General features: G+C 49.0%; 1 protein-coding gene across 3 annotated transcripts in view; it reads left to right on the top strand.

The window, feature by feature from the left end:
* Nucleotides 1-12,039, top strand: part of Stx8 (syntaxin 8) — a 204,967-nt gene that overhangs the window by 27,282 nt on the left and 165,646 nt on the right. For all 3 annotated transcript variants that reach the window (XM_060363446.1, XM_060363447.1, XM_060363448.1), the window contains one exon: nt 11,007-11,131. In XM_060363446.1, coding sequence (XP_060219429.1) covers nt 11,007-11,131 — 125 coding nt within the window. The remainder of the gene's footprint in view (nt 1-11,006; nt 11,132-12,039) is intronic.

The following is a 12,039-nucleotide window of genomic DNA, read 5'->3' as shown; positions in this document are numbered from 1 at the left end:
TGAGACAAATTGGAGTGGAAATCAATAATTTGAGGGTGTTCATCTGCTGTGGGAAATCTATAGACCATGAATAAAGAACCTCGAAGGCAGATGCGTTAGGAAGACCATAGCAGAGGATTTGGGCCTGGGCTTTGAAAAAGAGGCTGTGCCTGGTAAAGGTGTTGGCTTTGTTAGTCCTTGGGACATTGGCACTATCGCCATATCATCCCCCTGTACCTGCCCGGGCAGCTCAGCCACACTCCTGGGCGTGTCAGACGTGGGGTTGCCGGGGTTCCAGGCCCTGCTGGAGGGATGGCGGCGCAGGCTCCTCAGAAACTGCATGCACACCCACTCAGACGGAGCCGTCCCGCAGGCAGACTCGGAAAGGCTGTTCACAGCAGGGGCTGTTCTCAGAAGTTCCTGTTGGACACAGCCCGGTGAACTCTGTGGAATGACGGTGTACGCAGACAGTGATATTACCCAGCGGGCACAGATGAACGGTCTACCGGGGCACACCACAGTGTGGACGGCTCGCACAAACCTGCTGAGTGAAACAAGCCAGACGCAGGAGCACACATGTAGGCTGCCACTCCTATAAAGGTGAAATTTATAGTGCTATGAATCATGAAAAGTAAGGGGTTCCTCTTGGAGGAGGAAGTGAGCAGAATGGGGTGGACAGGCTCCTGGGCCAGAGAGGCTGCTCATCGGGTACAGCGCTTGCCGTGCAGGTCTGGTGACCTACGCCCGTGTAAAAAGCCAGATGTGGCGTGGCACATCTGTAATCTCAAGACTCAAGTCCAGTGAGACAGAGATGGGAGAACCTTCTGGGCGCTTGCGGGCCAGCTCGCCTGGAGCACGAGGTGCAATGGAGGAACAAGCCGTTCGTGCACAGCTGCTGTGTGCCCTGCTCCCCCGCCCCCCATGCGCACTCACTGCATATCTAAATGAAGCGGCTTCCGGGATTTGGATGCTGCTGTTCCTTGCCCTGGTAGCACTTGATGGGAGGTAGTCACTGTACTGTTTATGACCTGTCCGCTTTGGCCCTTCATTTTATGTGTTCCGCGTGAATTAAATGCATGTATAAATACATACTCTAACCCATATGTACATATCTAAGCAGAAAAGCTGTGCCCTGAGGAGACCACAAGGTGGGGATGTAAGTCAGCAGAAGCGGAAACACACCCAGCTTCTCTTGGCTGGGTTTGGACCATGGGCATTTTCCCTCCCTGAGAGCAAGGGGAGAATGTGAAAGTTGCTTGTGCGTCTTCCTGCGTGTTAGAAAAGGCATCAGGCTGCCTTCCAGTTCTGCCTTGGCCTTTGCTCTCCATCTGTGTGGACTGCAGGTCTGCCTGGTATGTCCCTGTCACGGGCTCCAGACTGTGCCCCGAGCCTGCTCTGCTTATTGCCGGTTTTTCTCTTAGGTATCTTTTTCACGCATTGCTTTTTCCCTCATACAAATCAGTGCACGCTCACATGGGAGTGCACGAACCCACACCCACCCTTGTCTGGCTTCCCCTGCTGCTCCTCCCCACTCCCCTCATTTTCCCTCCCTCTCCCCCGTTCCTCTTCTCCCTCTCTCCACAGTCGCTAATAGCCCAGGCTGCTCGTAATGACCACAGATAGCCTTGAATTCCTGATTCTCCTGCCTCGTCCTCCCAAGGGCTGGGTTGTCTGTGCGTGCTGCCAAGCCCAGTCCTTCCGTTCTGTTCTTGTCTTTCTAATAGTTTCCACACAGGCTGCCAGTTACTTTTTAAAAAAATGTACTTTTTAGCTCTGATATACCAAACTTCACATTTTACATGATACTGGGATCCCATGTTATGGAGGTCTTGTTTCCTGTCATCTTCTCTTGTCTCTCCTTCCCTCCCTCCTCACAGGGGAGTGGCTCTTCTTCACTTTCCACTTCCGGGGGAGAAGAGCAGTGCCCACTGTACGGCCCCTCCTGAGCTTGAACATGTGGCCTCTGCCTCCTGAGTCCTGGGCTTGCAGGAGGATGACCATGCTTGAGAACAGCTTGTCAGCACGACCCGTGCTCATGCTGACATACAATGCCAACATATATTGTCTTTCCTTTCCCCAGTGCCGGGCTCCCAAAGCCACCAGTGCTAATGGTGGAGAGTTTTCCTCTTCACGCTTACTGTTGCTTACTCTTAGGAGTATGTTGCTTTAAGTGTGTTTTTCTGAAAACAGAATTGTAGTATGTACCTTTCTCTGGAATTTGCCTTTTTCATTTAGGTTTGGGCATCCTCCAAGTGAGTAGCTTTGAGACGTGCTTTGCAGCAGTGAGTGCTTTGCAGTTATAAACATGGAGTCATTCTTGTACCCGCTGTCCGCGTTGTTATTGTCGGTTCGTTTGTTTTCTTTCTTTTTTAATTATGTACATGGCGAAGGCAAATACTGCGGGCACTGAGGCCTCTGTCCCTGTGGGACAGGACCCCGGGATGTGCGTGTTGGAAATGTACTGCCCTGTCTGTTTCTTAGAAGTCGTGCTGCCTGCCAGCAGTGTGTGGGAGGGCCCGTTTCCCGGCCTGTCGCCATCAGTGGGTGCCACAGAACTGGGGGGGGGGGGGTTGGTCATCTATGGGAGAAAAAAAGTCTGGTCTGCATTTTGGTACTTGGTATTATAATGGTGCAGTAATGACTTTGGGCATGGAAAATAAAGATCTGTGCAGCTGCATGTATTAATTTTCAATTATAAAAGTTATTTGGGAACTGAAAAGGAGAAAATTCTAGTCCATTAATGAGGAGGAGGGAAGAGCAGTTACAGTGTACGCCGTGTATTAGTTTGCTGTCTTTTTTTTCTTTGCTACTTTGTTTTTTCTTCTTTAAGACAGGGTTTCTCATGTAGTGTTGGCTGTCCTGGACTCTCTTTGTAGACCAGGCTGGCCTTGAACTCACAGAGATCCACCTGCCTCTGTCTCCAAAGTGCTGGGGTGAAAGGCATGTGCCATCAGGCCCTGCTTGTCTTTTTGTTTTCAATATGTTGAACACTTTCCAAGTTTTGCCTGTTTCCCTTCTGTATGTGTGTGTGCATGTGGAGGCCATGGGGGGGACACTGGTGGTTCTTCAGCTACTTTCCACCTGGGTCTCAGTGATCATGCTAGAATGGCTGTCAGCAAGCTGAGGGAGCCTCCTGCCTCAGCCCCCCCCCGCGCCCCGCCCCCACTCCCACACATGCTGGAATTATAGGCATGTACTGCCATACCCTGTGTGTTTTTGTTTTTTTCTTTGTTTTAACACAGATGCTAGGGATTGAAGTAAGAGCCTCATGTTTATATGGCAAATGTTTATATTTACCAACTGAGCCATCTCCTCAGTCTCCCAAGGTCAACTTTTTAATAAATAAAGGTTAAGAAATTCAAAGTTAGGTAGGTAGATTAGAGTGATCAATCTGCTGATTGATCGAATTTTACTTCCACAGCCTGCAGACGTGGCAAAGGAAGGATTACTCTTTTTTGGTTTATGGATGAGGAGTGCATGTGACACTCAGACATGCGGTGCGTGTGAAGTAGAAAGTGTCCTGTGACCAGGGCCGAGCGCTTGCTCTCACTGACCCTGGCAGGAGAGAAGCCAGAGGGCATGCCACACAAAAAGGTCGTTCTGTCTTCTACAAGATGACCAAAGAACAACACAGTAGCGGGTGACAGACAGCCTGCAGAGCTGCGTGCCATGGTCCATAAACTTGGTGTAGGCAATCAGAAGGAGAAGTTGGTGTGAGGGGAAGGAGGATGAGAATGTGGACACGAGGCTTGAGAAGTCCTGAGAGACTGAACGCACTTAGTACACCAAGCACTCATTCTGTTGGGAACTTTTTCAAGTCAAGATCTCCCTGTGTACCCCGGGCTGGCCCAGACTTGCAGAACCCTGCCTCAGTTCCCGAGAGCTGGGGTACAGGCGTGTGCCACCCTGCCCGCTCCACTTTGTGCTTTCCTGGAGTCCACGGCCCTGAGAGCAGTAGCTTCCACACCAGTCTGTGGATGGGTGTCGAGCTGCTTGAATAAAAGTCACCCGAGGGGGCCGTAAAAACTCCTGGGTTCTGTCCCTAAGGCAAAAGGTACCACAGTTAAAAGTATGGGCCTCCATCTCACTGATTTGCATTTTAGGTGTGAGTTGGCTGAGTCAGTGTAATAAAAACTGAATTGTTGAGGTCGAAGGACGGCTGTGTAGGTGGTCCCTGGCTCTGTGTGCATTGGTTGTATTTGCATCGCCGTTTGACACCCTTAATTAGTCTTTCCGTGCCATATTTGCATCTTTCTACACCAGTTGCCAAACAGATTTGTACACTCTTGCTTGCCAGCCAGTGATTTTGTGACACTCCACGTAGCGTGCTTGTTCCCAGACAGCGCCGGTGCACACAGTGACGGGCGCGCTTCAGCATGGCTTCATGAGGTAACGCACTAGAAACAAGCGCGCTGGGTATGGGGGGCTAATGTTACGGCAGAGCTGGGCAAGGTAGACCGCGTGCTGTTCTCTCATCCGGACCCTCACCGGATTCGCCTTGAAGCTGCTGGCTGTAAAGAACCAAGCGAACGGAGGGCAGAGGGCAGTGCCCAGATCTGTGGCTCCCCCTCACATGTGAGAATCTCCATCACTATTGCACACCCTGCTTCTAAGTGTGCTTAATTGTGTATTAACAAAGCACGGAGCTGCTCACCATCACTGCTGGCCGCTTATTGTAGCTGAACTTCCACCACTGACCAGCAGAGGGCACTCTGTCACCGCGAGGCTGGTAACATGATTGGTCCTCACAGAGTGCAAGGAAGGCTTAGGTTTTGTTGGGGTCACTAGTTGCCTTTCTATGTTTAAGGCACCTGTGGCATCAGTTCAACTGAAGCGCCCTTTGTTTGGTGCTGATTTTAGATTGCAGGGGTGACTTTCCTCGGGGGTAGTACTCTGACTTCTGATATTTGGAATGGAGGCCAAAATAATGTCCTCCGGCAGGCAGCCCTTCCTTCCACAGCCTGCGAACTGTTTGTCAAGATTTCCATTTAAGCTAGGCAATGGCGGCACACGCCTTTAACCCTAGCAATCGGAGGCAGAACCTCTGGGTTCAAGGCCAGCAGGTTCCAGGACAGCCAGGGCTACACCGAGAAACCCTATCTCAAAAAACTAAAAAAAGAGAAGCAACTGATGGGATGTTAAGAAAGAATAGGAAAGATTGCTGGGCTGCAGGAGGCTGACGGTGTAGCCGCTGGACTGCCAGCACCCTTACCCGAGAGGCCATGCTGTGTAAACAGCAGGCCTACTTGAGGGCTGTTGCTAGCCGGAACACTGACATTAGAAAGGCAATGAGAGAAATACCCTTTCTTAAACTGTGTCACTTCGTCACCCAGCTAAGTTTGGCAAGCGCTTCAGGAGAAAAATGGGATTAGTTTAAAACTGGGGAAAACAGTTGGAGGTACTGCTCAGTGGTGAGGGGGGGGCCAGCCATGCACAGGCCCTGGGTCTGATCCCTCCACTAAAGGAAGGAGGGAGGTAGGAAAATACTGATTACAGCAGGTTTGTGGTGAAATGCCCTTTCCCAGGCGACAGGTGAGGAAACATCTGATTCTGAGTGATTTCCTCTGCACTTGAACTCACTGGGGCTCTTATTGAAATTAACAATGAAAATATCTTGAGAATCAATGCTGGGTTAAGCACCGTGTTGGGCCTTCTCCATCCCTAGTGCGTCTGCCTTATGAGACCAGGTATTTGTACCCTGTTCGCTTCTCAGCCCCTAGATTAACAGCGGCTATACGGAAGCCATTCAGTTGAGTGGATGGATGTGTGAGTAGGTGGGTGAGTGGGTAAGATGGAAGGAAGGGTGGATGGAACACAAAGGAGGAGACCGGCCTATCAGGCTGAAGGAAGCATCCGCACCTCCATCGATCATGGCCTCGTGGCCATGGGTTGGTTTGGGGTTTGCTTTTAGAAGCTGTGTTGAACTTCGAATGTTAATGAGACATTTCCTTCCCTAAGCTGTGTTGATTCTCTCAAGTCAGGCAGGCTTCGAAGCGTTCACCCCTGCATCCCATCTACCCCCTCGGATGAGTAGCATTAAATCATCGTGCTAATTGCCTGCTGCTCACCGTTCCCAGTTGTTGTTTCCCTTCTCCCCGCTTCCTTTGCCACCCACCTCCGTTTCGGCACCGGCCTTTCTGCCTGCCTCCCCGCGGCAGCCTCTCCTCAGTGTAATCCAGTCTGTACATTGTTGCCAGAGTGTGTCTCTGAAGAATTCATGGCAGAGAGTCCCTGTCTGATTGAAATTTGAGCCTCTCTGCATCTTTATATTCACAGAGCAAAACTACACAAAACGTTTTGAAAAAAAGGAATTAGCCTTTTATACCATAGGGGCATTTTCACATCTGTGGGCAAGGCTAGCTAGAAACCTTTGTCAATGAGACCCAGCTCTCTGACACCCTAGAAATAGCTTCACTGCTTCTAACTCTAAACCTCTCTGAGGTCTGTGAATGCTCAAACACTGATATTTTTTTTTCCAGACAAAACAAACATTTTTCCATAGTCGGCTGACACCTTTTTGAAATGCTAAGAAAAGCTACTTCTTGGAATTCACTTCTTTACAGCTCGATGTTCAGTTGATAAGAATGCCCTCTCAGTGAACTCTGACAGGTTCCAACTGAATTTGTCAGCAGGGAGATGGATTATCTGTGTGCCTGTCCTCGTGTTATTATAATTTAATAGTGTGTACGATTTTCTTTGGAGGCTGAAAATGAAATCACGGTGTGTCCTTATAAGTGATTATGAAACATTTTGAGAACCCTAACGTACTGTCATGTTTATTGATTTTTATTATTATTATAGATAAGGTCAACCTTCAAAGAATATGGGCAGAAATTATTGATTTATTAAAAAACCAAACACACACATACCACTGCCACCCCTCATGTAGTGTCAGCTTCCACTGAAGGTGGAGCTGAAGAATTGTTGAGCCCAAGAATTCAAGGCCTGCTTGGCCTCATCTCAAAAAAGGAAACAGGAGACAGCGCAGCCATAGCCCTCTGTGTGGTAGCGCTAGGGTCCACTGTGATCAAGTCTGCTCTCCCTCAGAAGCCTAGCAATCGGCTTGTCCTTTGATTAATGTAATAGCTCTCCTGACTAGTCACTGTGATGGCGAGGTTGAGCTGGAAGGCCTTTCACTGACAGAATTCTGTCTGTCTGCATCAGCGCGTCAGTCCTCGCTGCTGAGTCCAGAAGGCAGGTAGCGGTTGGTCATGACGTTTGTTTGAATTTCTCAAGATGGAACTGCCAAGCACAGTTCTCGTTCTGGGCCCTCTGGCCAAAGCCCTCAGTGGTTCCCGCTGGTTTTGTAAGTTTCTCCCGAGTGCTGCTCTTCCAGCCTATTCTGAGGCCCCAGTTCTGGGTGCTGGGGATGTCAGCACCGTCATGTGGCCTCCTTTCTCACCGAGCTCATGATTTAGGAAGGGGCGACAGATGGGTAAATAACTACCTCCAGTCCTGCTTGATGAATGCCACGGCAGAGGCTGTGCACACGGTGCCATGGGAGCCCAGCGATTCCAGGAAAGGGGGATGGAGCGGGGCTCAGGGAGGGCTCAGCAGCAAAAGTGACATTTGAGTTGAGACTTAGGGGATGAGTAGAATTTTGCCAGATGGACAAAGGGGTCGGAGTGGAGGCACTATAGACTCATGCGAAAACATGAGAGTGTGAAAGTTTGTGCCTTTGTCTGAGTGGTAGAGAGCAGGGTGGAGGGCTCAGGTAGAAGAAGGGTGTGGAAGGGGGATTTGGGAGATGACACTGCCGAGGCCATCTTTTAAAGCTCACACTTGCACTATAGTTCCAGGGAGTCACAGAAGTCATACGCTATGGAGATGGTATGGTAAGAGCGCAGCATTAGGCCATTCTCACAGCACATATAAGATAATTGGATGAGGGTGACTGGGCCTCCAGAAGAGGCGATGAGGGTCTGAAGCTGGAACAATGGGTACTGGGTGGCTGCAGAATGAGGACAGGAACGTGGGAGCGCCATCTTCAAGGGAGACCTCGCTCCTAGTGAGCAGGGGAACACAAGAGCAACAGCAGCAGCTCTGGCTAGCTCACTGCACAGAAGCCAGAACTGGGGAGAAGAAAAGCTCTGGGCAAAGGAGAGGGTTTGACCTTGCGGAGCTTACTACTTGAGGATTCTTAAATGAGGCAGGCGGCAGAGCACCTGTGGGAGGATGCCAAGGGCAGAGATTGGTTGGAAGGTCTTCACCCTGGTGATTTTCCTGCAGGGTAGAGGGAGGGGGGGCATGTCTTGCTTTTTTTTTTAATTTTCATTTGAAGGGCTTCCTTTTAAAAATCCTTTATAATTATTTTGAAATTAAAACAATTCTTTCTTCAACCCCTCCCGTGTGTTCCCCCAGTTTCTTCACCTCTTTTTCTTTCATTGTTATTTTACATATGTGTATGTAAATGTTTTACACACACTGATATCACAAACATTCCTAAATATGTAAGTGTGGCCTGCTCAGCCCGTGTTTTCATGTCAGGTTACCTGTGTGTATGTGGCTTGAGGGCTGACCCTTGGCTTCTTTTTACCTATGCGTGTGTCATTTCTCCCTTACCGTCAGTCTGGTCTGATTCTAGGGGCCACTCCTTGGAGGACCGTACTGACCCTGAATAGGCATCACCCCAAATGTGGGGTGTGAGAGCTGAGGAGAAGAATGGCGTGCAGACACACAGGCACGTAGGAATGCTGACGGTGCATTCCCGGCGGGTCTGGTACATGAGTAGCTCAGGGACACCAACTCGGCTGAGCAGGGAGTCAGCCGTGGCTCAGCTCCGGAAGTACGTCACACCGGGAAGTCTTTTCGCTGTATCGCGTGTGCTATTGGTGTTAGCTTGTGTTCACATTTTCACTTTTATTCCCTAAGGAGTGATCAAAGTGTGCACATATCACACACACACACAAAGCACACACACACACAACACACACAAACAAAGCTATAGTCCTCATTTGCCATTTGTTGAGATTGCTTAATAACACCTCACATTTATTGGGTTTTTCTTGTCCCTTAATACTAATACCTTAACTCTGTGTATGTGTGCGTGTTTGCGTGCGTGTGCGTGTGTGTGTGTGTGTGTGTGTGTGGCGGGGGTTCTCATAGCAGGGTGTTGCAGCACGCTGGCTGGAATGGCTCTTGAAGCTGGCCTCTGGTGCACGTGTGAGCCTCAGGTGATTCTTACGGCCAGTCCTAACCCGGGCTTTTTCGGTGGCCACGTACAATTCCATGTGTGTCATGCTGGCACTTGCAAGATGACTTGGGAGTTAATGGGTGTGTTTGGATTGCAGATTGCCTCCTCTGCTTCCCTTTTCATCACTTTCTTCCCTGTCTTCAAAGCGAGGTGAAGCTAAGTGATTATCATGCGGAGTAAGTGTGAAACTCGACATCTTGGGTTCTTGGGGCCAATCATGTAAAGCAAGGCCTCAGAGAACACGTCTATCTTTTTGATAGACTGGAGGAAAGTCACAGTTGGGTTTGACATGTTAATTGGTACATTTGAATAAGAGACCAGACCTGTGGGGAGAATCTTAGCCAAAGAATCAAAATGGGCTTTGCATTTAGCCCAGGTTTTCTTAAAGGATGTAGCTTATATTTTTATTTAACTTTTGAAGTGGTAAAAAATGAAATTAATAGAATTTTGGGATATATTTATTAAAAATAATTCTAATGTCTGCTGGTAGACGACGTAGTAATTGGGATAGTGAAAACAGTTAATTTATTGAAAAAGATGTTTTTTCCCAAGCACTGTATTCAGGACACATTCATTACCACTCCCTTCCAGACCCACACAAACAGGTTATTACTGTCACCAACACACACACACACACACACACACACACACACACACACACACACACACACACACGAGGACAGCAGCTACAAGGAGAAGCTGTGTGCTGTCAGGGCAGAAGTGTGGCCAGATTGTGCGTGGCTTGTTTTTCCTTGTCCCTACCGTTGGTGCCTCCCGAGCACTGAGCGTGGGAGAGGTGGTCATTGACTGCAGAGACTGGTGGGCTTCATCCTTGCCGACACCCCGGGTAGAGGTCGCTGTCCCTGTGTCGCCCGTTAGTGACGTGCTGGCGGCTGTGAGCCCTGCCCTGGGGAGCAGGTGCAGCGAAGGGGGTGACCCCACAGCCTGCTTCCTCAGTGGGCAGAAGGCTAGCCGTAGAAAGGCCCAGCACAGGGACACAACAAGAGATGCCATCAGGGTCTGAAGAGGGACCAGCCACTGGGGGACGAAAGAGTGCACACACTGTCACCGGGAGTGCCTGTGCACGGCAGCTGCTCTGTCCACGCCGCCACGCCCTCTCCCAGGGGCCGGGCTCCACCAGAGCAACAGTGTGAATTCAGCCCAACTCTGCGCTGCAGTAGTCAGAGGCAGTTTCCAGGGCACCATAATTCTCACATCCTTTGGACAGGGAGGCCGCGGCAGGAACTGTGTTCCTTCCCTCTTCTTAGACAGGAGACCAGGGTGTGTTGTGGGTTTCCTCAAGGGGCCACTGATCACAACAGCGTGTGGTTGCTATGACTGTAGTCACAATTGCATTTGAAACGCTGCATGTGTGTCTTTGAGCAACCAAGCACCCTTTAATGGGAAATTTTACTATCGTTTTACACTGTAACCTGTAAGTATATAGTGGTATACTTGCAGGAAAAAATATTTGTGCCTTCTGTGTTACAAAGTCTACGAAACAAAATTTGTTCTGATAGCTACGGCGTCCTGTTGGCCCCGTGGCCTGTCTTACCAATTCCTGTGGTTTGCGAGTCCAGGGTACCCTGGAGGATTAGGAGAATGCTGGGATCTCCCACCATCTCGTCATTGTGCTTTATCGTCTCTTTATCGTGTAACAGCCTCAGGTCTCTTACAGCCCTGGACACGCTCTCTAGAATAAGCCAAGAGTGTGGTCGACCGAGGAGATGGCTTTCCAGAGCACTTCAGGCTGGCAAGCTCCAGGCTCATGGGAGTGATTTTTCAGCCAGGTTGTGTTTCGTGAGATATGTAATGTGTTTGCTGTCGTTCTCAGGTCCAGCCTGATGAGCGAAGAAGCGAAGCGAGGAGCGCCCAACCCTTGGCTCTGTGAGGAGCCAGAGGAGACCAGAGGTTTGGGTTTTGATGAGATCCGGCAACAGCAGCAGAAAATTATTCAAGGTACCAATTACCTAGGACTATGGGTCACAAACTGGGCTGCTCTGACACTAGTCTTGACTATTCTCCTTCTCTCCACTGAAAATTAAAGTCCAAATGGTTGTTGCTGTAAAGCTCATGACTTTTTTTTTTTTTTGGCCTCAAGATGCTTGAGGGAAATATTTCATTGCTGCTGTTGACTCAGGTGTCAGTCATCAGTTTATCCTTTCACCCTTTCACCCTCAAGTTTGTCTGGACCCTCAGACTTTCCCTGGACCTCACTGTAAACCAGGCTGGCCTCAAACTTACGGATCCTTTTGCCTCCACTGCCTGAGTGCTGGGATTAAAAGTGTGCACCATTACACCTGGCAAAACATGTTTTTTTTTTGTTTTGTTTTGTTTTTTAAGTTTTTCGTTTTTAAAATTCTCTGTTGCTAAGGGTTCAAGCAAGATGGAAAGTGCTCTGTTGCTTCTGTAGTCTCAGAATCCTAAGAGGATTAGTATGTGTGACCTCAGTCTTGTTTGCATATACAGATAAACATATGTTTAGTATAAGTACATGTATTTTAGGAAAGTAGGACCATGAGGTACATATATAGGATGAGACCATCACTGCAGTCAAGTTCTCGGAAGGTCCTTCATGTCTCTCTGAGCATCTTCCTGTTGTCTCTCCCCATTCCTAACAACAGCTGACCTGTTTTCTATCACTATTAATTGGCTTCTCTTTTCTACAGATTCATGCAGGTAGACTCATACACATACAGTTTTACTCTCTAGGGGGAAGGGGTCTGGCTTCTTTCTCTACAGATAATTTTTAAATGGATCTGGATTGTCACATGACTCTTTACACGTGTTGGTTTCTTTTTTCCTAAAATGTCTTTAGAACTGCTTTACTCTTTTATTAACTTGTAAGGTATTTTCATATGCTCGCT

This window comes from Meriones unguiculatus, chromosome 11, assembly GCF_030254825.1.
Source record: "Meriones unguiculatus strain TT.TT164.6M chromosome 11, Bangor_MerUng_6.1, whole genome shotgun sequence".
In the NCBI taxonomy this organism is placed as follows: domain Eukaryota; kingdom Metazoa; phylum Chordata; class Mammalia; order Rodentia; family Muridae; genus Meriones; species Meriones unguiculatus.
This window is presented reverse-complemented; position numbering and strand designations above follow the sequence as displayed.